Source organism: Aethalodelphis obliquidens, unplaced genomic scaffold (genome assembly GCF_003676395.1).
Source record: "Aethalodelphis obliquidens isolate GAN/ISIS:26980383/991018 unplaced genomic scaffold, ASM367639v1 scaffold46, whole genome shotgun sequence".
Lineage (NCBI taxonomy): Eukaryota > Metazoa > Chordata > Mammalia > Artiodactyla > Delphinidae > Aethalodelphis > Aethalodelphis obliquidens.
The window spans coordinates 664,402-689,176 of record NW_020837990.1 but is presented as its reverse complement, the minus strand read 5'-3'; the positions used below and the strand labels follow the sequence as shown (position 1 = coordinate 689,176).

The 24,775-nt window shown below is 38.8% G+C and overlaps 1 protein-coding gene across 7 annotated transcripts in view; it reads left to right on the top strand.

Annotated features, from left to right (window-relative positions):
- Nucleotides 1-3,630: 3,630 nt before the first annotated feature.
- The window catches only part of CCDC15 (coiled-coil domain containing 15), a 60,826-nt gene continuing 39,681 nt past the window's right edge, over nt 3,631-24,775 (top strand). For 2 of the 7 annotated variants that reach the window (XM_027081912.1, XM_027081908.1), the window contains exons 1-10: nt 3,632-3,765; nt 4,124-4,312; nt 9,545-9,706; nt 10,235-10,426; nt 15,779-15,892; nt 20,592-20,714; nt 20,972-21,475; nt 22,056-22,178; nt 22,418-22,540; nt 24,400-24,474. In XM_027081912.1, the coding sequence (XP_026937713.1) occupies nt 4,133-4,312; nt 9,545-9,706; nt 10,235-10,426; nt 15,779-15,892; nt 20,592-20,714; nt 20,972-21,475; nt 22,056-22,178; nt 22,418-22,540; nt 24,400-24,474 (1,596 nt within the window). In that variant the 5' untranslated portion in view covers nt 3,632-3,765; nt 4,124-4,132. Of the gene's footprint in view, nt 3,766-4,123; nt 4,313-9,544; nt 9,707-10,234; nt 10,427-15,778; nt 15,893-20,591; nt 20,715-20,971; nt 21,476-22,055; nt 22,179-22,417; nt 22,541-24,399; nt 24,475-24,775 lie in introns of all 7 variants that reach the window. The other 5 variants (XM_027081910.1, XM_027081909.1, XM_027081913.1 and 2 more) reach the window with 5 other exon arrangements.

The window sequence follows — 24,775 nt, the reverse complement described above, 5'->3', positions numbered from 1 at the left end:
CAGACCTGAGGTAGAGGGTTAGAGACAGCAAGGAGCTACCTAATAACACTTCTTCTGAGTGTGTGTGTGTGTGTGTGTGTGTGTGTGTGTATGTATGGAGGTGTACAAATCAATCTCTCTCTGGCCCTCTCCAGTGGTATGTTCTTCTCCTCACCCTTCTGGGTGGATGTGGGATGGGTTTCCTTCTTGTTACTTGATTACTCAGTGCTATTTACAAACCATTTATTTTTTATTTTATTATTTATAAAAAGGGAGCTCCTTTTTTTCTCAGCTTCACCTTTTGCTTTGAATCTGATGTTAGACTACGTCACTTGCTACTTTCCAGGCTACACTCATCTACCAGCCTCCAGGTCTTTTCCTGAAATTCCTTGAAGATTGTTGCTCCTGGCTCTCGCCAACACTCTTCTGGTCACGTATCTTGGTGATTTCAACAACCTCAGGAATAATCCATCCAGTGCTCTTGCCCTCATTTCTATGACCTCTTCTCCAGTAATCTTGTTCTCCTACTCCCTCCCTTGGTCATACCATAAACTTTGACAGTACCAATATCTGCAGTTTCAAGCATCCCACTCTTGGATCACCACCTCTTATTTTTTCAGTGCATTCCTTCTAGTATCCTGCTCTAACAAACCTTAGATCCCCACTGGAGCCTACAATCTCTTGATCCTACAACCTTTACAAGGTCCCTTACCCACTTGTTATCCTTTCCCATATTACCTATCTTAAATTCCATGGTCAGTCATTTAATCACTCCCTTGCGCTCAACATTAACTCTCTTGCCCCTTTCTTGTCTGAGAGTAATAGTTTGGTAAAACCTCAACCCTGGTTAAAAGTAAAATTTCTACCTATGGCTATGCCTGTAACCATGAAACTGAAGGAAAACACTCAACCATGCTGACTAGTCTCACTTTAAATTCATAATCATGAACCTCACATGGGTCCTTAAGGCTGTCTGGCAATTGTACATGTTTCTAGTTCATACTTCTACTCTCCTGGACGACTATTTTATACCTTCTTCAAACCTCCAACGTCCCTTCCTCTATTTTATTAATTGATGAACTTGCTTTCTATTTGTATTAGTTATCTCTCTCTGTGTAACAAATTACCTCAGAATCTAGCATCTGAAAACAACAAATATTAACTCATACAGTTTCTGGCTGGGTCGTCTGTCTCAGGGTCTCTTATGAGATTGCAGTCAAGTTGTTGGCCAAGGCTATATAGTCTCTGAAGACCTGACTGGGGCTGGAGGATCCACTTCCAAGATCATTCACCTGGCTGTTAGCAGGAGCCTTGAGTTCTTTGCCATGTGGGCCTTTTCACGTGACTTCCCATGACATAAATGGCTTCCCCCAGAGGAAGTGATCTGAGTGAGAATGAGAGTGAGAGCAAGAGTAGGAGATGGAAAGAATGAGAGTGCACGCTGGAGAGAGAGAGAGAGAGAGAGAGCACGATAGAGAGAGAGAGAGGACACAGTGTCTTCTATAACCTCATCTCTGAAGTGACATACCACCCCTTCTGCCATATTCTATCTGTCACACAGACCAACTCTGGTACAGTGTGAAAGGGGACTACACAGGGTGTGAATACCAGGAGGTGGGGATCATCAGAGGCCATCTTGTAGGCTGGCGACAATTCTGTTTTACAGAGAAAACAGAGGAATCAGAAAAGAACTTCCCACTGCCATATTACCCAATTACCAGTATATATTCTATTTTCACTGCTAGTGTTATAATGAACTCTCTCTCTCCTGCTATCTAAGGCCAATCCTTCCAATTGTTCACTAGATCCTGTTCCCTCTTGCCCACTTAAGGACATAGATACAAAAATTCTCCTCTCTCTCTCCTGCGTTGTCAGTTTTCTTTTGTTTACTGGACAATTCCCATCAACAAAACATATGTGCTGCAATATTAAAGAATCCTCCTATGATCCTATCTCTCCTTTCAGGTACACATTTCTCTGTGTCCCTTTACAATAAAACTCATTGAAAGAATTGTCTAAAATGACTGTCTCCAGTTCTTCCTCACCCTCTCTTTTAAGTCTACCCCATCAGGCTTTTGCTCTCAAACTACTCTAAAAATACCGCTCTTATAAAAGTCGTCTATGACCTCCATATTGTTAGATCCAATGGTAAATTCTCAGTCCTCATCCTATTTGACCTAACAGCAGAGTTTAACATAGGCGGTTGGTTCTCTTAAACAAAACACATTCTTCACTTGGCTTTCAAGGTATCACACCCTCCTGGTTTTCTTCCTTAGCCTACTGGCTGATCCTTCCCAATCTCTTTGCATTTCCCTTTTCTTTCCAGCCTCTTTAATGTTGGAAAACCCCAGGGTCAGTTTCTCGGCCAGGCAGGCACCCACCCTGGAGTGATTGTACTTGCTGTTCCTTTTGCCTGAAACACTCCTTTGGAAAACTCTCCGGTGAAAATTAAAGTAGCTTGTTCCATTACCTCATGGAATTTTGCATTGGAGTCTTTGCTCAAAAGTACCTCAGTGAAGTGTTCTCTGGTCATCCTATCTAAATTTGCATCTCCCCTACCCCCCAACAGACTTTTTTTTTTTTTTTTTTGGTACGCGGGCCTCTCACCACCGCGGCCCCTCCCGTTGCGGCGCACAGACTCCCGACACGCAGGCTCAGCGGCCACGGCCCACGGACCCGGCCGCTCCGAGGCACGTGGGATCCTCCCGGACCAGGGCACGAACCCGTGTCCCCCGCATCGGCAGGCGGACCCCCAACCACTGCGCCACCAGGGAAGCCCCCAACACACTTTTAATCCTCTTTCTCAGCTTTTACTCTACAATGCTTATCAGCACCAGACACATTTGTTTACTTATTCATTAGTCTATTTGGTTCCTTCTCATTGTCAATTCCATGAACAAGGGATATATGTCTATTTTGTTCACTGCTATATATTTCCAGTGCCTAGAACAGTGGTGGTATATAAAAATCTCTCAATTATATATTACACGAACGAATGAGTATTCCACATGGATAATAGCGAAGTGTCCGAGAATTATAGCAAAGCTTGGAAGCAGACAGGGAGACCACTCACGAGGCTGCGATGTTTATATATAAGAACAGGTATGAAAGAGCTCCGTTAACGTAGCGAGGTGTACAAACATCAGTATGATTTACTGTTGGCTTAGTTCGTTCCTCAAGAAAGCCCTGCCAGGCCCGCCTTCTCCCATCCTTTTCCCGTGCTTCCCTCAATTGGTCCCCTGCCCTGCCCAATCAGCTCTTCGGCCCAACATACTTCTTTTCCTGAAGGATGTGGGATGGTCCCAGCGCCGGGACACTCGAGGCACGGCCAGTGTGCGACACTTCCGCCCGCCTGTTACCCAGCGCCCACGCGGACTCACCCGTGCCCCACCAGTTCCACGCGCGTTTATAGGTCCCGCCCACACAGCGAGACAAAGCGGAAGTGACGAACCTCTGGAGCGCGAAACCCCGCCCCTCACGCCTTTCCCGTCTCCGGGAGGTGACACAAGCCCGGAAGAGGCAGATACAAGGCCGCCGAGGGGCGGGGCGGGGCGGGGCGGGGCAGCCTCCTCCAAAGCGGCGGTTTACCGAAGGCGGTTCCTTTGGTGTCAGTGGTAGCTTGAATCCGTGGCGAACCGCGATCGATACTAGGCCGGTGCAGTCTCAGCAGGAGTGGGACCCTGAGGCTTGAGAAACAGGCTTTTCTTTGGTCCGGAACTCCCCGGCGTTCAGCGCTTCCCCCCATAACCGGACACCGATTATTCGGACTCTTTGCCTCAGACCCAGGTTCCCACCCCGCACCCTCCCAGCCCCCTTGCCCTCCGGCTGCTACGCTCTTTCCTCCCTTTCCTGCATCGCTTTGCCGCCACTGGCACAATCTTCGTTCTCTCATTCAGATTCTTGTTTCTCCCCCTTCTTGTCCCTGTTCCTTTCCGAGAGCGATCTTTAAACATTTCCTTCCTTTATTTCTTACCCCTTCTTTTCCCTTTTTTCCTTTTTCCTTCCTTCTCCAGTATCCTTGTCAGGCTACTGCCTCCTCCAAGGCTTCTCTCCTTTTCAGAAGCCTGTGGCATACGTGTGTTAGGGGGTTGAGCTTTTAAGGCGGTCGTTTGAAGATTTTAAGCTTTTCCTCTCTCCTAACCAGGAGTCATAGATGCCAGGAAGTATGGCCCCCATCAAGAAGCTTCGAAATACCACAAAGTTGCCCCTGGCTTTAAACCCCCTGAAGAGCAAGGACGTGTTGGCAGTGCTGGCTGAGAGGAACCAGGCTATAGTACCCGTTGGGGCATGGGTGGAGCCTGCCCCGCCAGATAGTTCAGCAGTCCCGGCATCTGTGAGTGTCAGTTTGATGCAAGTATGGTGGGGTTCTTCCTCCATCTTTCTTTTTATTAGCCTTCTCAAATCCCTGGTGCTCAGATAAGATGAACAGTCTGGGGATGCCGTTTCTATTCTGTCATAAATAGATATGTTCTTTCATTAGGATTATAGAACAAATATGTATCTGCCGAAACTTGCTGCAGCTTTAGTCGGCATAATCAAATATTTATTACCTATATATATTTCAGTTTGCTTTGCAAACCCTTGATTGCTTTCTATGCACAAGACATAGGCACTGTCTTCTAAACACTCTACAGTGTAGTAGGGATGACGACCACAGTTAATGTAACATTGATTGCTTAAAGTTTATGGTAAATTTTGTAATGGAGATTCAGTAAGGTTCAGATGCAGTGGGAGAATAAAGGAGAAAGAGATTAATTCTGATTGGGATTCCGAGAAAGTTTAACTGTAAATTCCATGAGGACAGGGATGTTGATGTTTTGTTCATTCCTGTACTGGCATATGGCAAGTCTTCAGGATATAGTTGTTGAATGAGTAAATGAGGTAATATAGTTTGTGTTAATCCTTAAAGAATGGAAGTGCTGTAAGTACAGGTGAAAGGGAAGAGCATTTCAGATGAAGGGAAACTTTTGCAAATTGACATACGTGCCTGTCAGACAACTCTCTTACGTAGCTATTAACACAGGAGGACAATTTTGTAAGATTTTTTTTTTCCTTTTTGGTAAGAAGATTTTTGATTGTCTTTCACCAAACTGTGCTCCTTAGCTATTTGTTCATATATTATTGAGGTTCATTTATTATTATAAATACCACATTATATTTATAGTAAGTTGTTTACATATCTACTTTTCCTGATGGAGCATGTAGATATTTATGGAATGCACAGAATGTTTGAAGATCTTCAGAATGTATAGACAAGGTGCTGAACATGAGTTGAAAAGTATGAGGTAGGTTCTCTTAGTGGTCCTTCATCTCAGAGAAGAAATGAGACATGTTTCAAGTAAATGTTAAATAGCAGTGCAATGGCATGTATTCATTCATTTTATTTATGTCTGTAAGGATGTATATACATAAGCATTCATTTATTACTATGCTATTTCCAGAAAGGATTTTGAGTCTGAGTAGTATATGATTAAGTGCTAAGACTATTATAGCACTTAACGAAGAAAGATATGGTTTTGAATTGATGTGACCCAGGAAAGTTTAATGAAGAATTTGGATAATCAGAAAGAAAGAGGATGATTCTCCAATTAAGGAGAATGGAGAGAGTAGGAAGTAAGCAAGATATATTTAGGATTTAAGGGTAGGTTAGATTGATTGCAGTGGAAGGCCTAGTAGGGGCATGGTGGTTGATAGGATTGTGGAAAATAGGAGTGGTAGGGAACCACAGGAAATTTTGGAGACGGGATTGACTTCATTCATGGTTTAATATTTACAGATTAATTTCATGATCAAATAGTGTTTTGCTTAGATTAATTGCTTTAACATTTTTTTAAGTTCTATTTTTTAAAACTATTTATTTATTTATTTTACTTATTATTTTTGGCTGCATTGGGTCTTCGTTGCCACGTGTGGCTTTCTCTAGTTGTGGCGAGCAGGCTTCTCATTGCGGTGGCTTTTCTTGTTGTGGAGCACAGGCTCTAGGCACACGGGCTTCAGTAGTTGTGGCACGCGGGCTCAGTAGTTGTGGCTTGCGGGCTCTAGAGTGCAGGCTCAGTAGTTGTAGCGCACGGGCTTAATTGCCCCGTGGCATGTGGGATCTTCCCCGACCAGGGCTCGATCCCGTGTCCCCTGCTTTTGTAGGCGGGTTCTTAAGCACTGAGCAACCAGGGAAGTCCTGCTTTAACATTTTTAAAGGTGAAGGAGCGATTGGCTCCTGAGGGACAAATTGGGTTGTAATGGTAACAATTTAGGCATGAAGTATAGCACCAAGATTTTAGTGGTAAGTAATGTAGAGGGAAAGCCTTGAAAAGGGGATTGAAATGGAAATGAAAAGGGATAAATGTAAGAAACATCCCAGAAGAATCAGTAAGATTTGGTACAAAGGTATTTTGGTATTTAAATTATTGACACCTGTTTTTAATTGCCCATATTATGATATCTTTATAATATCAATAGCATAAAAATATCTAAAAACGACCAAGATTTTCTGTGTTAAAAAGAATCATCACATATTCCCATATATCAACTCAAAATATTAAAGTCTTGGAGCATGTGTAAACATGTCTCCTTTCCTTCATTTAAAAAATTCTGATCATTACCAGTCAAAGGCAATTTGATCAAGCATCTAATAGAACTCTTTATCACTTTAGCATATACAGCCTGGGGAATTCCCTCTTATTAACAGACGTAGGTCTTGTCAGCTCAGAACTTCTAAACCTTGGTTACCCTAAGTTCATGTCTGTGCTAAAGGGAAATGCCTAATCATTTTTGTCCTTAAGTTTCAAGGAGCCATCAGAATTCCTATAAACGCCATAGTTTGAGACTGCCCTTTAATTAAATTATCATCCAAGGGTACTGCTTTCCTATCAGCATATATAGCTATTGCATTGTTTTATAATTTATCTGATTATCTACTGTTGCGTAAGAAACCACTCTAAAACTTAATGGCATAAAGCAAACAATATTGTGTGTCAGGAATTTGCGCAGGACACAGTGGGGATGGCTTGTCTGCTCCACAGTGTCTGAGCCCTCAGTTGGGGTGACCCCAGTAGCTGATGATGTCTGGGACAACTTGACTGGATTCTGGCTGGTGGCTGGATTTCTTGGTTCTTCTTTATCTGGCATCTGCTGGGCTGTAATATCCTACATGGCTTTCTTACTCATATATCTGGCACTTGGGCTAGGCTGAGTAGAATGGCTGAGGGCTGGCTGGACATCTTCCTCTTTCCACATGGTCTCTCTGCTTGGCTGGTATGGGCTTCCCTAGGTGGAGGTTGCTTTATGACCTTGCCTGGGAAGTCATGGAGCCAACACTTGTGCCTCAGTCTATTGAGTATAGAGTCAGACTACATTCAGTATGGGAGATGACTACACAAGAGCATATATACTGGGAGGCTTGATTAATTGGGGGCAGAAGGGGAGATCATATTTGGAGACTAAGGACTATGTAATCTAACTATTAGTTCCACCATATATAAATTATCCGAATGTGTTCTTTGACTGTCCTGAGAAACACTTCATTCTATATTGCCCCTTGGATAGTCTATAGGGTGCAAAAAGGCTATGAAGAATTGGTAGTACAATTGAAACAGTACAGTTGTCCCTCAGTATCTAGAGGGGATTGGTTCCAGGACCCCCCTCTTCCCCCACTTCCCCCACCTGCAGACACCAAAATTCACAGATGCTCAAGCAGTTGTATAAAATAGCATAGTATTTGCATATAACCTGTGTACATCCTCCTGTATATTTTAAATCACCTCTAGATTACTTACAATACCTAATACAATGTAGATGCTATGTAAATAGTTGCCTGTGCTTGGCATATTTAAGTTTTGCTTTTTTGGAACTTTCTGGAAAATTTTCTTTTCGTCCATGGTTGGTTGAATCTGAGGATGAGGAACCTGTGGATACAGAGGGCCGACTATTTATTTTTGTTTAACCCAGTATTTCCCAAGTTTATATGATTCTGGGAACCTCTTAACATCCCATGGAACAAGTGTTTTCAGGTTCTGGTTGTCTTACACAATAGTGTTGCTAAGAAAAATATGTTTCTAAAATATGTTTCTATGGTACAATCTTATCTTTGGTTTACTCTTGAGATCCACAATTTGGAACCAGTCATGCACTTCAATAAGACGTTTGATAATCTCAAGGTGCGAGTAAAAGAGGGCAGACAGAGACAATGGGAGTAAAAGAAAGGCAGAATGGCTTAAATTTGTCTGGGTCTTGACTTAACTTGAGTCACTTGTTCAGGCTTTACTACATATATATCTACTTTGGAATTATTTTACTTAATTATTCATTGATATCTGTCTTGTACACTCTACTCGTATGGTACATACTCTTGTAGAATAGTTTATGGGATAGATTTCTTGGGAATTTTAATTTTAATTGGAACTTCAATTCATTTGATTTTGAGAATTTAATGACTGTCTGTGAAATAATTTGGGGCACCCCTCAGAATTAGAATTTGGAATCACTGCATTAGGAGAAGGGATAGATAGGAGGTATGATGATTTTATTTAATATGAAGATTCCTTATGGAAGAGAGACATAGTCAAGAGAAAAGCAGTACAGTACAGGGCATAAGTGTTGGAGTCAGAGAAACTTCTAGCTCTGCTACTTGCCAGCTATAGGATCTTGGGCTACTACTACAGATTAATCCTTCTGAGCCCCATTTCCTCATTTTTAACATAAGAGGTAAGAATACCTAGTATTGGAGGTAGTTTTGAAGATTCATTGATACAAGGTAGTTAAAGTGTTTATCTCATAATAGATCTTTAATAATGGTAACTGCTGTTATTATAATCAGTTTGTTATTCAAAGCACTTAGAGGAGGCAAACAATGATCAAGGACTCAAATGTGATAAAATGTTCCAGATTGTTTAGAATGTTTTGGAATTAATCAATTATATAAATATTGAGTACCTTTGTATTCAAGGCTCTGTGTTGTATACCATAGGGGAAACAAAGGAGAATTAAATACATTTCCTGCCCTCAAAGAATTCGTAATCTAACGGGGGAGTTAAGAAGTATTGTACTCAACGTTAATAAGAGTGAGAGGTACTAGATGGGTATTGGATGGTCTTGACTGAGTAGGCCTTTTCTAGACAGAGGTGGCAAGAAGGGCATGCTAGGTTAATAAATGAAGCCTAATTCTCATTTTATAATAAGACATAGTGGGTGAGTGGCGAGCAATCTGGTGTATCTGGACTATTTTACTCATTTTAGAAAATGTAACATAATGTAGGTTTGAATTGGTTCATTAAGAATTAATGAAGATACTTTTAGTTCTCAGTACAATGAAAAATTAAGATTTGATTTGAGTGCTCACAGATTCCAATTTTTAGTTTGTGATTTGGTTTAAGTTCTTGGTACTCACTAGCTACGTCTAGATTATCAGCTCTGAACTCCTGTGATTTCTTTACTGTACGGGGAATTTTGGGTTGTAGAACTGAATTATTTTTTCAGGGCTGTATTCTGACTGCTTTGTGTTTACAACAGAGTCCTAATGGGCAAAACGAATGGGACATGCAAGTTTATTTTCTGTCTTTCATCTTTAAAGACTTCAGCATATATGATTGAAGAAGAGCTAAGGGAACAGCTAAGAAAGAAACAAGAAGCTCTGAAGCGTTTTCAGAGACAAGTCAAATGCCGAGTAAATCAGCAAATTAGGCTGAGAAAAAAGCAACAACTTCAGAGGTCTTGTGAAGCCGTAAGTTCAAAAGTGAGCCTGAGTAAAGATTGAATGGGAAGTGTGCTTGTAATGAGAAATGCTATTAGGCAATGACAGAATCACTTTCTTTTGATTCCAGGCTTCGCATAATCTGATTTACTAGTGAGGGCAGTAGATTGTATATAGAGAAACTGTTGTTTCTGTTTCCTGTGTTGTTCTGATTCCCTCTTTTGCTTTCACCAAATAGTTATAAACAATGTCAGAGTTTGGGGTTGGGGTTTGAATTCTGGCTTTGCTGCCTACTAGCTTTGTGACCTTGGGCTAATTACTTAAATTCTCTCAACTATAGTTCTTTGTGTGTGAAATGGGGATATGATACTTGTTTCCCAGTGTTGTTTTGAGAATTAGATAATGTAAAATATTAGCACGTAGTAGGTGCCTGGTAAATGTTAGTTTCTTTACCAGCTAAAGTTTTCCCCTCCTTCCCCCCAACCCCGGTTTTAAAGCTTTTGGGCTGCTGGTAGACATTATTTGATTGCACTTGACTGGGGGAAGCTCACTCTTTCTTCCTTTGTGTAGGCAGAAAAAGAAGGCTCTATAGCCATGCACTCTTCAGATCCAGCAAACTTAACTCTTAAAAGAACGAGTGTTTTTCCAAACCATTTGAATGCTGCTATTGGAAGTGCTAGGTTACCTCCTTCCCGGAAGCTTGAGGATGGAATAGAAGATAGAGAGAATCAGAATGAACTATTCCAACAACAAGCCCAGGCTGTAAGTATATATTCATTTTATTTTATGTCTCTGGTTTTTTTTTAGGCTATGATGTAGAGATGAGGAGGTGTCACATTCAACTTTGCTTTTTGCCACCTCCTCTTTTTTTTAACCTTTGTAAAGTGGGGAATAGTGGGATGATGTTTATTTTTATATATATTTTAAATTTATATTTATTGGTCAGACACTTAAGAATCATTTAAAGAAAGGTGCCAAAGTGTTAGAGTTCAAAACTTATTAGAAAGAGCTTTAGGTCAAAGAATGTAGATTTTTCAATTATACTGAAATTGTGTTATGGGTAAGTTACTCTCAGTTTGTGGCATATGGACAAAAGATTATTTTTGTTTCTTTTTTCTGTCCCTCAATCTGATTATCACCATAAATTGATCTATAAGTCAAGTGATAATATAGTAAACTCTAAATTAACATATTCAGAATTTTTTAATGTAACTTTTTAATGACTCACTTTACATAACGAATATTTAAAAATTAACCACCATGAGTAGATTTATCCACTCAAATCACTTGATGCCATCTAATCAGTACCCCCCTCCACCCTGCATAATGTACCCAGGCTTTTGTCCAGTTGATCATATTCTTCAACTCTTCTGTGGGAATAATCCTTCATTTATCATTTTAAAATGTAATCCTAGGGTTAGTGAGAGGAGAACAAAAATGTGGAAAATTATGATTATGTGAAAATAAAAGTTGTGTGATTGCTGACATACTTCGTCATAAGTATGAAGCAAATCTGCTTATGCTGTTAGTATAAATAGGGAAAGCTTTATAATCACATGTTATGTTGAAATACTTATTAAAAAGATTTTTCTCTCTGCCCAAACTATGACTTTTTCTTGTCATTATTTGGTTTGTAGTGATCATTTTTATAATCATTTTTGTTTTTAAGATTATGAACAGTTTACTGAGCAAATATTTATTGAGCCAGGCACCGCAGAAATTGCAAAGGATAGAACATTGACTGAGACAGAATAACAGTCCTTGCTTTCATGCTACTGGTAGCTATAAATTCCATTGTAGTGAGGACTTTACTTCATTTGTATGATACATGAATAGGACACATCAGTCCACAGATATTTGAATATACTGTGTTTGTTAACCATTGTAGGGATACTAATGTGTGAAATAGGACCTTTCATGGGTTTATATTTCCAAGTAGAGAAACAAAGTTGGTAGACCCCCAATCTATTAGATAATAATATGGAGATATTTGCTGCATTGTTGATAAATTTGTGCAGTGGAAATTCAAAATTTTTTTAATTCCAAGGAAATAGTTTGGGAAGAATTCCTGGAAGAGGTGGAATTGAGCTGTGTATTTTGAATTGGTAAACTGAATTTAATTGGTAAATTCAAAAGAACTTTGAGATAGGAGGAATAGTAAAAAGTCTAGAATATGTAATGAGCTTAGTATTGGGTTGGCCAGAAAGTTCGTTCAGGTTTTTCTGTAACAGCTTACAAAAACCCAAACAAACTTTCTGGCCAACCCAATATATTTGCTAATAAGTAATGGAACCTTTCTAATTGATAGTGTACAGGGTAAAGCAACAGAAAATGAGGTTAGACGGGTAGGAAAAAATCATGTTATGAAAAGCCTTAAATGTTCCCCAAATCTAAAAAGTTTTTATACTGTTTTTTTCTTTTCTTTTTTTTTTTTGGCTGTGCCTTGTGGCATGTGGGATCTTAGTTCCCCAACCAGGGATCGAACCCGTGCCCCCAGCCGTACAAGCGCGGAGTCCTAACCACTGGACAGCCAGGGAATTCCCAACCCTGTTTTTTTCTTAAAAGAAGATGCACTACTGAGGAATGTTCAGTGACTTAAACTACTTTAAGCCTGTAAACTTTTGCCCATTCAACACCATGACAATAGATGCTCAAATTTTTTTAATCTTACTGTTTTTGTTGCAGTTTCTATCCACTAGATGTCGCCAAGAACTAGACAATGAGGCAGAGTTCAAGCACTAACTCCTTTGGGACAGTTTCAGGCAAACTGAGAGTTGGTCATCCTGTCTCTACATGCGTTCTCTCTTCTTTACTTATTTTTCTACTATTAACTGGTATTTTCATCATCACAGCTCCAAAACTTTGGCATACCTGAGGCTCCTTTAGCCTCTTTTCTCCAGCTTAGGATCTTTTAGGTCCAGCTCCTGTCTCTGACTTTTTCTCTGAACACTTCCTTGTTCATTATGTAAGGTAAGGAATCTTTATTGGCCCATCCTGCCTTTTTGCATTAGGTCTAGGTTACTGGCCAGCCTCTAGCTTGGTACTCCTACTTAAAGGTATATTGATGTACTACATTGGGGTTCATAGACTATGCTAAGGGCCTCATGTGAGTTTTTATGTGTATGGTATTTTTGTGGCTGTAGAAAAGTCTAACACACTGAAAAATCAATATGTTATCTTTTGCAAATAAACTATATTGTACTTGGATAGAATTCAACTTTGGCTAGATTTTTATGGCATTAACATACATTTAAAGACATAGGTATTAGGCCTCCATGGCAGTACAAGAGGTGAAATTCTATAAATGTTAGATCTCATCTATAGTCTTTTCCCATGACCTACATGTTATTACCACATTGTTTCATTTATATAGTTCCATATAAATTCCTAATTGTCTGAATAAATTAAAAAGAACTGAAGAAAATATGAACAATGAGTGGGGAACAGTATCACAGTAGATATCTATATTTGTCAAATTTCATCCTACATATTTGTTTGAAGTTTTACATTTTAATGTATGATCAGTGTTTGCATTAGATTTTAAGATTTAAGTCTCAAAATTTGTTTATTTAAATCTCAAAATTTGTTTATATAGTACATTTTAATTTTATTGGTCAGAACTACCTTTGCTTATTGATAGCTGGGTTTTCTATGTAATTATATAATAATTTATTTCCATCAGGGAAGTTTTAAGTCTTGGTTAGCGATTCAGTGCCAGTCTTTGCTGATAACAACAGCTACAAAGGAATGAAAATTGTGTCTAAGCTTCTAGTACAGAAAAGACTTTTGGGGGAGTTCCCTGGCAGTCCAGTGGTTAGGACTCGGTACCGTGGCCCTGGGTTCAATCCCTGGTTGGGGGACTATCACGCAAGCTGCATGGCACGGCCCCCCAAAAAGAAAAAGAAAAGACAAGACTTTTGGTCAAATTTTATGTTTTGAGTAGTTACAAACACAACATGTATATGTGTTTAAACTTACATATGTAAATGTATATGTATATATATACACATACAAATGCATATATATACACACACACAGTCACCAATATATGTAGTGATCACCATTATCTTACAATAAGAGGAACGTACTTCTCTGCCTGTTCATTTTACATAATTTGATTTTTACCATCCTCCTGTCTTCTGTGTTTTGTTTAGTGCTTATTAACATTAACTTTGGTCTTTGTATTAGTTTCCTGTGGCTGCTGTAACGAATTACCCCAAACTTAGTAGCTTAAAATGACAGAAACTTATTCTCTTACAGTTGTGGAGGCCAGAAGTCCAAAATCAGTTTCACTGAGTCAAAATCCAGGTGTCCGCAGATTCTAGGGAGAATTTGTTCCTTGACTCTTGAAGCTTTTGGTGTCTGCTGGCATTCCTTTGCTTGTGACCACATCAGACCCATCTCTGCCTCCATCTTCACATCACTTCTTCCATATGTCTGATCTTCCTCTACCTCTCTTATAAAAACACTTGTGATGGCATTTAGTGCCCGTCTGGATAATCCAGGATTATCTCCTCATCTCAAGATCCTCAACTTAATCACACGTGCAAAGGCCCTTTCTCCTTATAAAGTAACGTTTCAGGGATTAAGACCTGATATCTTTGGGTGGCCATTATTCAGCCTACTACAGTCCTCATAGCAGGTCATTGAAAGGATCTTTGGGTTGATTTGATGAAGGGTTTTGATAAAGACAGAAAAACTGAACGTAATGTTTAGTCCAACTGCTGGAGCAGTTGAAATATCCTGCTTAAGAGACTAAAATCAATCTGCAACTAATAGGGGTTTGGACTTGATGGAAAATGAAGATTATGTACTCTTATTTTAAATCTGTTACAGCAAGTATTTTGCATCCTTGGTCACTTTATGCAGGGCAATAATGTCTACCACACTTGGCAAGGAGTAAAAATAAGCATGTTCATGGCTTTGTATTTTTTCATAACTTCAACTGCAGATATACTATCCGTTTTTGCATTGTGATTAACTCTATCTTGACCCCTTTAGCCACTCTGCACTAACCAAATTTAGAAGTCCTCCTCTTAGTAAAATAAAGAGTAATGTTTCAAACTGATTTCTCTGGCTAGAGGTATAGACCTTCTAGAAACAAGGACAAAACAGAGGTGATAATGCTGTAAGGAAACCGGGCTGTTAGCAAGAGAGTGTTTTTATCTCTAGGTCACTATTAGTAAATATCATAAAATATTTGTAATTTATATCTGTAAATCACAGTCATTATTTCCCTTTAAGGGAGAAATGATGTCATTAAACTTTCATTGGATGGGTAAGAATTGGTCCTGGCTTTGCCATAATTTCACTGAGTAGTATAGGGATGTGCTTTTCTGTATTTTCCTTAAAGGAACATTTTATGCAGATATGTGAAATGTAAAATAGGCTGTGTGCTTCTCTGAAAAAGAAGTCAAAATAGATACTTACTGAAATTGCTAGGTAGAGATAAGGAATGAACACAAAATTAACATATTTAATATTAATATTTATTATCAATTGTTACCTAGAGTACCTGAAACAAATTGGTCTGTTGACAGGTTTGAATTTGTACTCTAAATTAACTTAGGAAGCCTTCCTGGAAGAAGAGACATTTGAGAAAAGACTAAATAACTATAGTTTTCAAATGTTATGGGTGAAGAAGAGACTCATGTAAATAGGAAAAAAGGATTTTAGGGGGACTAGGTAGGAATAGAGAGTCTTCTTACAAGGAGTGATAAAAGTGATCAGGCATGCAAGGACCAGTTGAAGAAGTAACTCTTTATTAAGAAGACGGATAGAAGGTAAGGAATGTGTCTGCTCAGTAATTTCCAAATTCAGACTTATAGGTTCTAATATTTTTGTGTACGTACTTAATATAAAGCCCACATTATTAAAAAACGATTTGAGTAACAGCACTTAAATCAAGTTATGAAATACAGTCTCTTAAGATAATGAAAATAATGTTGTAAATACACTTAGCAGATCAGAAAATCTCCTTTCCAAGTAATCCTCTTGTCTTAGGTCTGGCAATTTTTAATAATAGGGGCCTGTTTTCCTGTTGGAACACTTAGTGAATTTGGTATTAAGACTTTAGCCTGTTTTTCTTTTCTTTTTTTCCGCTTTCTTTGGCAGCTTAGTCAAACCATGAAAGAAGCACGTCAACGGCTGGCATCATTTAAAACTGTGAATAAAAAAAATGCATCGGTGTTTCCAGATGATCGAAAGAAAAACTTTCCCACCCAAGAGGTAAATTAAATTCTAATGAGCTGTTTCTAAAAATACAGATTAAAAAATAGGATAAAGATTAATTTACATCTCTACATTATTTAGACCTGAAAAATAATTGGAAATAACCTTAATTATCCAAAAGTAGGGAGCGGTTTAAAAGTTATGATATATTCGTTTATAGCTATTATCAAAAATATCATGCTTTCAAAGGGTATCTGAAGACTAGGGAAAGTGTCTGTGATATAAAGTTAAGTGGAAAAAGTAGGATATAAAATTAGATACAATGTAAGCTCAACTAAAAAAATTCATTCCATAAATATTTATGGGATGTGTACGATTGCCAGGCATTGTTCTAGAAGCAGGACTTAACAGTGGTGAAAAGGTAGACAAGGAGCTCCTGTGTTAGTAGGGAAGCATATAATAAATAAGCAAATAAATGCAAAATATAATTTCAAATGATAAATGCTATGAAAAAAATAAAGCAAAATATCGAGATGGGGAGAGAATGCTATGAGCACAGAGAAAGGCCTGGAAAGAAATGGACCAAGAGGTTAATACTGATTATTTCTGGATAGTGTTATTACAGGTGATTTTTATTTTTTTCTCTTGGTTTTCTTTACTGTAGAAATTTTCCATAATGTATATATTTTATTTTTTAATCAGGAAGAAGTCAATACCATTATTTTTCAAAAAGAAAGAAATTCTTTTGATTCAAAATATAGAATAAGTTTAGCGTGAATAATTGGAACCTAAATATGGAGTTAGACTTAAAAGAATATTTAAAGCTATGCTTGTAAAATTGCATTGTTTTGGTGCCTCCTTATTTCCATGTTCACAAATTTGGATGTTAAACCCATGTATTTTCCTGTGTTTACTTAATTTTAGCATTAATTTCAAGTTTTGATAGGCAGCATCAGTAAAATGGCTCATTAATTAGTCTTTTTTTACTCTTTGTTTTTGGTACCATTAAGAACTCTGTCTCTTGCTTAGTTCTTTCTCAGTTTTGCTTCCTAATTGGTATTTTTTTACATTTTCCTAGATTACATATATGTTTATATTTTATTTTTGTATTTTTTCCTTAAGTATCTCTGTGCAACCATCAAAGACATTTGTCTCTTATATGTTTGCAGTTGGTAGAATACTAAGCTATAATACCTTCCTCTTCAGCGATAATTAAGAAATTTATAGTTAAATATAAAAAACAAGTGGGCATGGGTGTGCCTACATATGGCATTCCATCTTAGATGCATTAAGTATGGTTACCTTTTTCTAGGATTGCCTTGTTGTGACTTAAGACTCTTTTGAAACTAAATTCTTGACTTAGTTTCTTGACAATTTTCATACCTCTACCACGGATTTGGCAGTACTATAGTTTGGTCCATAAGACTGACTTCCCGGTACTGCTCAAAGGAGATGATTGGACACATTTTATTTAAACCAGAAAAAAAAAGGGTTATCAGAACCTAGAGACTGATACTTCACATTGTGTGGAGCATGTTCAAATCTTTCAACTGATGTTTTTCCCAGAAAGAGTACTGTTCCTAGGCCTGACTGAAATAATTCTCCAGTAGAAGGGAGGAGGATTAAGTCTGAGATGACATCCTTGTGTAAACCAGTTTGATACGTCAAAGGTGCCATTTAAGTGTAATTCATTATGATGTTGATGGTGAATTCAGGCTAGCTGCTTGCTTCCAAAGAATGCATGTGTGTTTTTCAGGTAAAACATCACAAACAAATCTACTCCATATAATTGAGAATGATCTAAGAAATTAGTGAAACTTTTCTTATCAAGTACGTAGTCTTTCCCTCAAATCTGAACAGTTTTCTATCCATTCAGTTGTGTGAAGGAGGAAGCTGCCAGTCAGAAAGGAGAACAATCTATAACCCAGTTGAACTCTGGTTTCGTATTCTTGTTAGACTTATTTTGACTGACATCTGGTTGTTCCAGATTTAGAGATAAACGTAGAAGAGATATATTTGCCTTGCCCACTGTTAGATCACCAAGACAAAATTGTAAGCCTTCTGAAATTGTTACTGGCTAGGATAGGGGCAAATTATCATTCATAAAGTTAAAATATTCTCCTACCAGGATCAGCTCCGTGCTTTGTGACCACCTAGAGGGGTGGGATAGGGAGGGCGGGAGGGAGACGCAAGAGGGAGTGGATACGGGGATATATGTATATGTATAGCTGATTCACTTTGTTATACAGCAGAAACTAACACAACAATGTAAAGCAATTATACTCCAATAAAGATGTTAAAAAAAAAATTCTCCTACCAGGAATTTCACTTCCATGTGTTTGATATGTAAGTGACTTGTTTGTATACTTGAAATAGAACTCAATATTCTGTATTAGACTACCATAACCTGCTAGGATTGCTCCAGATCTTTCACAAAAATTCAGCTTAGTGTCATGAGCATATTGCTTTCTCTAGACCATTTATATTTGTATTAATTTTTCTTTTTTTTCAGAAAGCACTTTGTAGGAAACCATCATTCACCAGGATAAATATAGGGATAAGAGGAGAAATGCTCTTTGAGGTCCATCAAGGTCTTTTTTTTTTTTTTTTTTGTGGTACGCGGGCCTCTCACTGCTGTGGCCTCTCCCGTTGCGAAGCACAGGCTCCGGACGCGCAGACTCCGGACGCGCAGGCTCAGCGGCCACGGCTCACGGGCCCAGCCGCTCCGCAGTATGTGGGATCCTCCCGGACCGGGGCACAAACCCGTGTCCCCTGCATCGGCAGGCGGACTCTCAACCACTGCGCCACCAGGGAAGCCCCATCAAGGTCTTTTAACTCTTGTAGATTACCAGACATTTATGGAAGATCAGGTAGGGAAATGTAAAGAGTAGAGGAAAAAAGATGCCTTGTTAGAACTATCCACAGCTAATTAAGGATGGGTTTAAGTATTAAGATTATAATGCCCAATAGTTTTTTTTTTCTAACAGTTCTATTAAGCTATAATTCACATACCACACAATTCACCCACTTAAAGTGTACAGTTCAGAGGTTTTTGGTATATTCACAGGGTTGTGCAACTGTCACCACAATCTAATTTAGAAGATTTTCTTCACCCCTGAAAGAAACCCCGTACCTGTTAACTGTCACTCCCCAGTCCCTCCCTGTCCCTACCCCCAGTACTAAGCAACCACTAAACTACTTTCTGTCTCTGTAGATTTGCTTATTCTGGGCATTTCATATAAATGGAATAATATAATATGGCGTCTTTTGTGACTGGCTTCTTTCACTTTGCATAATGTATTCAAAGTTCGTCCACATTGTAGCATGTATCAGTACATCAGTATGTCACACTTAGTTCAGCAGTTGATAGACATTTGTGTTGTTTCCATTTCTTAGCTTTTATGAATAATTGTGCTATAAGCAGTTTTTACATGTTTTTGTACGGACATTCATTTCTCTGGTTGTGGAATTTCTGGGTCATGTTAACTCTATGTTTAATATTTTGAGGAACTGCCAAGGTGGTTTTTTTTAATTTTTTTTTATTTTTTTCTTTGCGGTATGCGGGCCTCTCACTGCTGTGGCCTCTCCTGCCGTGGAGCACAGGCTCCGGACACGCAGGCCCAGCGGCCATGGCTCATGGGCCCAGCCGCTCCGCGGCATGTGGGATCTTCCAGGACCGGGGCATGAACCCGTGTCCCCTGCATCGGCAGGCGGACTCTCAACCACTGCGCCACCAGGGAAGCCCCGGTTTTTTTTAATTTTTAAAAAATTAATTAATTTTAAAATTAATTTTGGCTGTGTTGGATCGTCATCACCGTACTTGGGCTTTTCTCTAGTTGCGGTGAGCGGGGGCTACTCTTTGTTGTGGTGTGCAGGCTTCTCATTGCGGTGGTTTCTCTTGTTGCGGAGCACAGGCTCTAGGCACGCGGACTTCAGTAGCTGTGGCTCGCGGGCTCTAGAGCACAGGCTCAATAGTTGTGGTGCACAGGCTTAGTTGCTCCACGGCATGTGGGATCTTCCCAGATCAGGGATCGAACCTCTGTCTCCTGCATTGGCAGGCAGATTCTTATCCACCGTGCCACCAGGGAAGCCCCTGCCAAGGTGTTTTCCATCAACAATGTATGAGGGTTCCATTTTCTCCACATTGTCTTCAAAACTTGTTATTGCCCATCTTTTTTACAGCCACCTTAGTGGGTGTGAAGTGGGATCTCTCCATACTTTTGATTTGTATTTTCCCAGTGACTGATCATCTTGAATATCTTTTCATGTGCTTATTGCCCATTTATATATCTCTCGTGGAGAAAATCTGTATTCAAATGTAGTGCCATTTTTAAATTGAGTTGTCTTTTTATTATCAAGTTATAAGAATTCTTTATATGAATACAAGTCTCTTATCAGATACTTGATTGCAAGTATTTTCTCCCATTCTCTGGGTTGTCATTTAACTTTCTTAATGCTATCATTTGCAGCACAAAATTTTTAGTTTTGGTATAGTCTAATTTATCTGTTTTTCTTTTGCTGCTGTGCTTTTGGTGCAGTATCTATTAAGCCATTGCTTAATCCTATGTCTTCTAAGAATTTTATAATTTTATCTCTCATATTTAGGTCTTTAATCCATTTTGAGTTAATTTTTATATATGGTGTGAGGAAGAGTGCTAACTTAATGCTTTTGCATGCATTCTTGTTTCTACCTGTAACAGATACATTTGGTTGGTTTTTTTTTTTTCTTTTCCATTTTTGTTTGTGTGTTCTTTAGGAACCTGACACTGAGGAATCTTCATCTATTATGATAGATAAGAAAGGGAAAAAGAATTTGTCTTGGGGGGACCAGCAGGATCTCCTTTTTGAAGACAAGGATATACCTTTCAGCACAGTTCAGGTAAAGCAGAGTGAAAGGAGATAGTATAATAGAAATTAAAGTAATTATGATTTGGACTAGAGATGCCAGTATTCTTGTACTGGTTTGAGACTGTAGATTTAGGTTCTATTGAGTTGAGCAAAGACTGTAATTTTGCATTTTATTTTAGTAATTTGTTTGACTACCGTATCCTTTTAAGATTATTTTAGGAATCTCGCAGAAAACCCAGTGTTGCTGCTGCTTGCCATTCTATATTTGATGTTTATGTTCACTTTTAGAAAGTACAATTCAAAAATCCATTATTTGCTGTGATGGAAGAGGAAGAGGTAAGGCAGTTACACCAGGATGTTCTGCCAGAAGCCCAGGATTATCTTCCAGAAGCCCCAGGTGACCTGCTGCAAACCCAGGGTGATTTGACAGGCGTCTGCAGTGTTGAGCTGGAAGCCCAGAGTGTTGAGCTGAGGCTCGGTACCCAGGATATCAAGCTGGAAGGCCAAGCTGTTGAGCCCAAAGCCCAGGCTGTTAAGACCAAAACTCAGAGTGTTATGCTGAAAGATCAGAGTGTTGAACTAGAAGATGGGAATATTGTTTTGGAAGTCCAAGATTTTCTACTCCAAAACCAGGCTTTTCTACCCACAGACCAGCATATTCTTCCCAAAGACCAGAATGTTCTACCCAAATGCCAGGACCAGGATTTTCTACCCACAGACCAGCATGTTCTTCTCAAAGACCAGAATGTTCAACCCAAGTGCCAGGACCAGGATTTTCTACCCAGAGATCAGGTAAAATAGAGTGGAAAGGAGATATAACAAAAAGAAATAAGCTCTTTAAGGCTTGTAGTGGGATTTGCAAGGACTATATTGCAGCTGATTTGGAGAGCCATAGTTGGAACAAAATAGTTCACTGATTGATTTATCAAATAAATGTCCAGGGTTCTTATTAAGTGTTAAAATATTGTCAGCAGCATATTACCCCTGTCTGGACAATTTGCTTTTTAAACAATTTTCTTCATTAGGGAAAGTATTTCTTGCAGCCGTCATCTGTTTTGAGAGCTGAAAGATGGGAAAAAAGAGTGGCCCACAAGTGTCCAACAGTATTTTTTACCCAGGTTCCAAGGTCAGCCCTCCACCAGAGATCAGGTAGACCAAGAGGAAGAAGAAAGGGATCAACAGGAAGTAAATTACTTAGGGTTGTGGCTGGGTTTATGGGGAATAGAGTATAGTGTGTTAATTTATTCTATAAGATGTTCAATTAAACTCTGACCTCAGTTAACTCCTGAATTCTCAGTGCAACCTAAAGTATTATTGATTAACCTGTCTTTCTTAACTGAACAATTGCTATTTTATATTTGTTCTTTTTTAGAAAGCAAATTTGAAGCCGCCAGCATCAGTTTTGATAGGTAGGAGTCGGGAAGAGGTGCTTCCTCTGGATGTCCATCAAGATCTTCTACACAGGCATCAAGATCAGGCATTCATCAACGGCAAGGTAGAGCAGAAAAAGGAGAGGGACCATCAGGAACTGCATTGTTTGGGTTTAGTTTGGAACTTTCCAAGATTGTTCTTAGCTAGATTTCAAAAAGTATGGTTTTCTGTTTTATTCCATAATGTTTCACATTATCTGGAGTTGAAAAAATTACTGTAAGGCTCCCAATAGAGCCTAGAATATTATTGCTATCATGTTACTCACACTGAACAATTTACACTTTATGTTTTCTTCTCTCTTAGAAGGTACGCTTCAAGGAGTCATATTGTGATATGACAAATGAGAAAGGGAGAGAAGACTTTTCTCTGGCAGGTTATCAGTATCTGCCTCCTAAACTTCAGGACCAGGCCTTCATCAGAGATCAGGTAGAGCACAATCAGAAAGAGATAGAGAGAAAATAAAGTAGCTGGATTTCATACATTTTCAACAACTGGTAATGTGAAATATAGAATCAGATCCTTGTTCAGTGAACTGTATCAGTCAGATCAGTTCTGTCATTCAGAAGGATGATAAATCACATTCATATTCTTATTGTGGAATCAGACTATTCTAATTTACTAAGATTATGCTATAACTTTTGCTGAAGCCCACATTATTACCACAAGCATACTGCCCTTACGTGAATATTATAGGAAGAATTAGCAGATCCTAAATTACTTAAAATTTGGGGGGGGGTTGTCAGACTATTCTGTACATGTTTGGGGCTTAAAAATTAAGATCTCTAGAGTTGGGGTAAAAGTATAACATCCTCGTTCAAACCAAAATGTATCAGAATAGCCTCATCTGGTGCCATTTCCCTGGAGTTCTCACTGAAGCCTAGAGTATTAAGGTTAGCATGTTGCCCTGGTTAGACGACTTGTTTTCTGTTTTTGTTGTTTCTTTTGAACATGTTTCTGAAGCAACTGTCATCTTTTATGAGAGAAGAGAGAGAGAGAGATGAATTGACTCTGGGGTGTCATTAGAATGTTAAACCTAAAATGCAAGACCAAGCCTCCCCTAGAGAACAGGTAGAGCAGAATACAGTGAGAGCGCTGTCTACTTTCTAAAAGAGTAACAGATGAAATTTCTTAAGATTTGGGCTGGAGCTTGCCAAGCTAGCTAGTATGTAGACTACATAGAATTAAAGCTTCTAGAGTTAGGCTAAGAGTATGATGTCTTCATTTATTTCAGAATGTGCCAGATCTAAAGAGACCAGGTGAGGAAGCATACCTCTGTCATTTGGGTTAAATAAGAGATAGGTTTTATATAAAGTTGATTGGTTATCCGTAAATTGTTCTTCTTAAACTCAAGTCCTTCAGCAAATTTGCCTTTTGACATTTAGTCTTATACATACTGAAGGAATTCTACTCTTGGCCATCTGAAGCAGTACACCAAAGCCAGACATCAAATTTGCAAACCAGTTATGATGAAGGAAAAAACAAGCTGTTTGCCACTCAAAACATCCTAGACTTCACCACTTCTAGTATTTATGCATGGAGTTATTGGGGACATCGAGTAGGAGTACTTTGGGAAATGACACAGCTTTTTTCCTGGCTTTACCTGAGAAAATGCTAGCAACATTATAAAAATATTGCCTTGTTGCCTTATCTTCTTCGAAATGTGTTGTTGAATAAAGAGTTGCCCCATGCAAAAAATGCAAAAGAAAAAAAGTGCCAGAATAATCTGGGATTTGCTTCAAAATACTCCAGGAAAGAAAGTGGGAGAAGAGATGGATGAAAAAACATGATGTTGCTGGGAGGGACAAATTGGGAAATTGGGATTGACATATCACACTACTATATATAAAATAGATAACTAATAAGGACCTACTGTATAGCACAGGGAACTCTACTCAATATTCTGTAATGGCCTATAGGAAAAGAATCTAAACAAGAGTGGATGTATGTATAACTGACTCACTTTGCTGTACACCTGAAACTAATACAACCTTGTAAAACCAACCATACTCCAATAAAAATTAAGAGAAAAAACAAAAACAAAAAACATGATGTTGCTAATTGTCAGTGCTGGGTGATAGGTATCTTGGGACTTATTATACTAATTTTTTCCCCACTTTTATGTATGTTTGGAAATTTTATATTAAACACACACATGCACACCTCTAATTGTTATATTACCCTCCCCTGGTATCATTATTTCAGAGTTGTCACTGAAGTGTACAGTATTGTCACTAACCTATAATTTTTGCTTAGACAATTAGTTTTGTGTTTTGTTATTCCTTTAGAACAAGTGTATCAAGCAGCCCTCATCTTTTGAGAAATGGGAGGTTGAAAGACGAGTTGCTTCTGAAGTGCCATCGGTATGTTTCACTTGGTATTCAAGACCTAGCCTCTCCCAGAGAATAAGTAAAGCAGAATATAGGGAGAAGTAAGTAACAGAGAGTAAATTCCTTAGGTTTTGGTTCAAGATTGACAGGGCAAAGTAGTAACTGTTTCAGGGGTTTAGTGTTAAGGTCAATAACAATGGGCAAAGATATAATGTCCTCCTGTTCTGTGACCATTCTGCCCTGTTAAAACTACTTCTGGCCTCTTCACTAAAGCTTTTACTATTGCCCTGGCGTGACGCTACCGCTTGGACAATTGATGTTCAGTGTTTGTTTT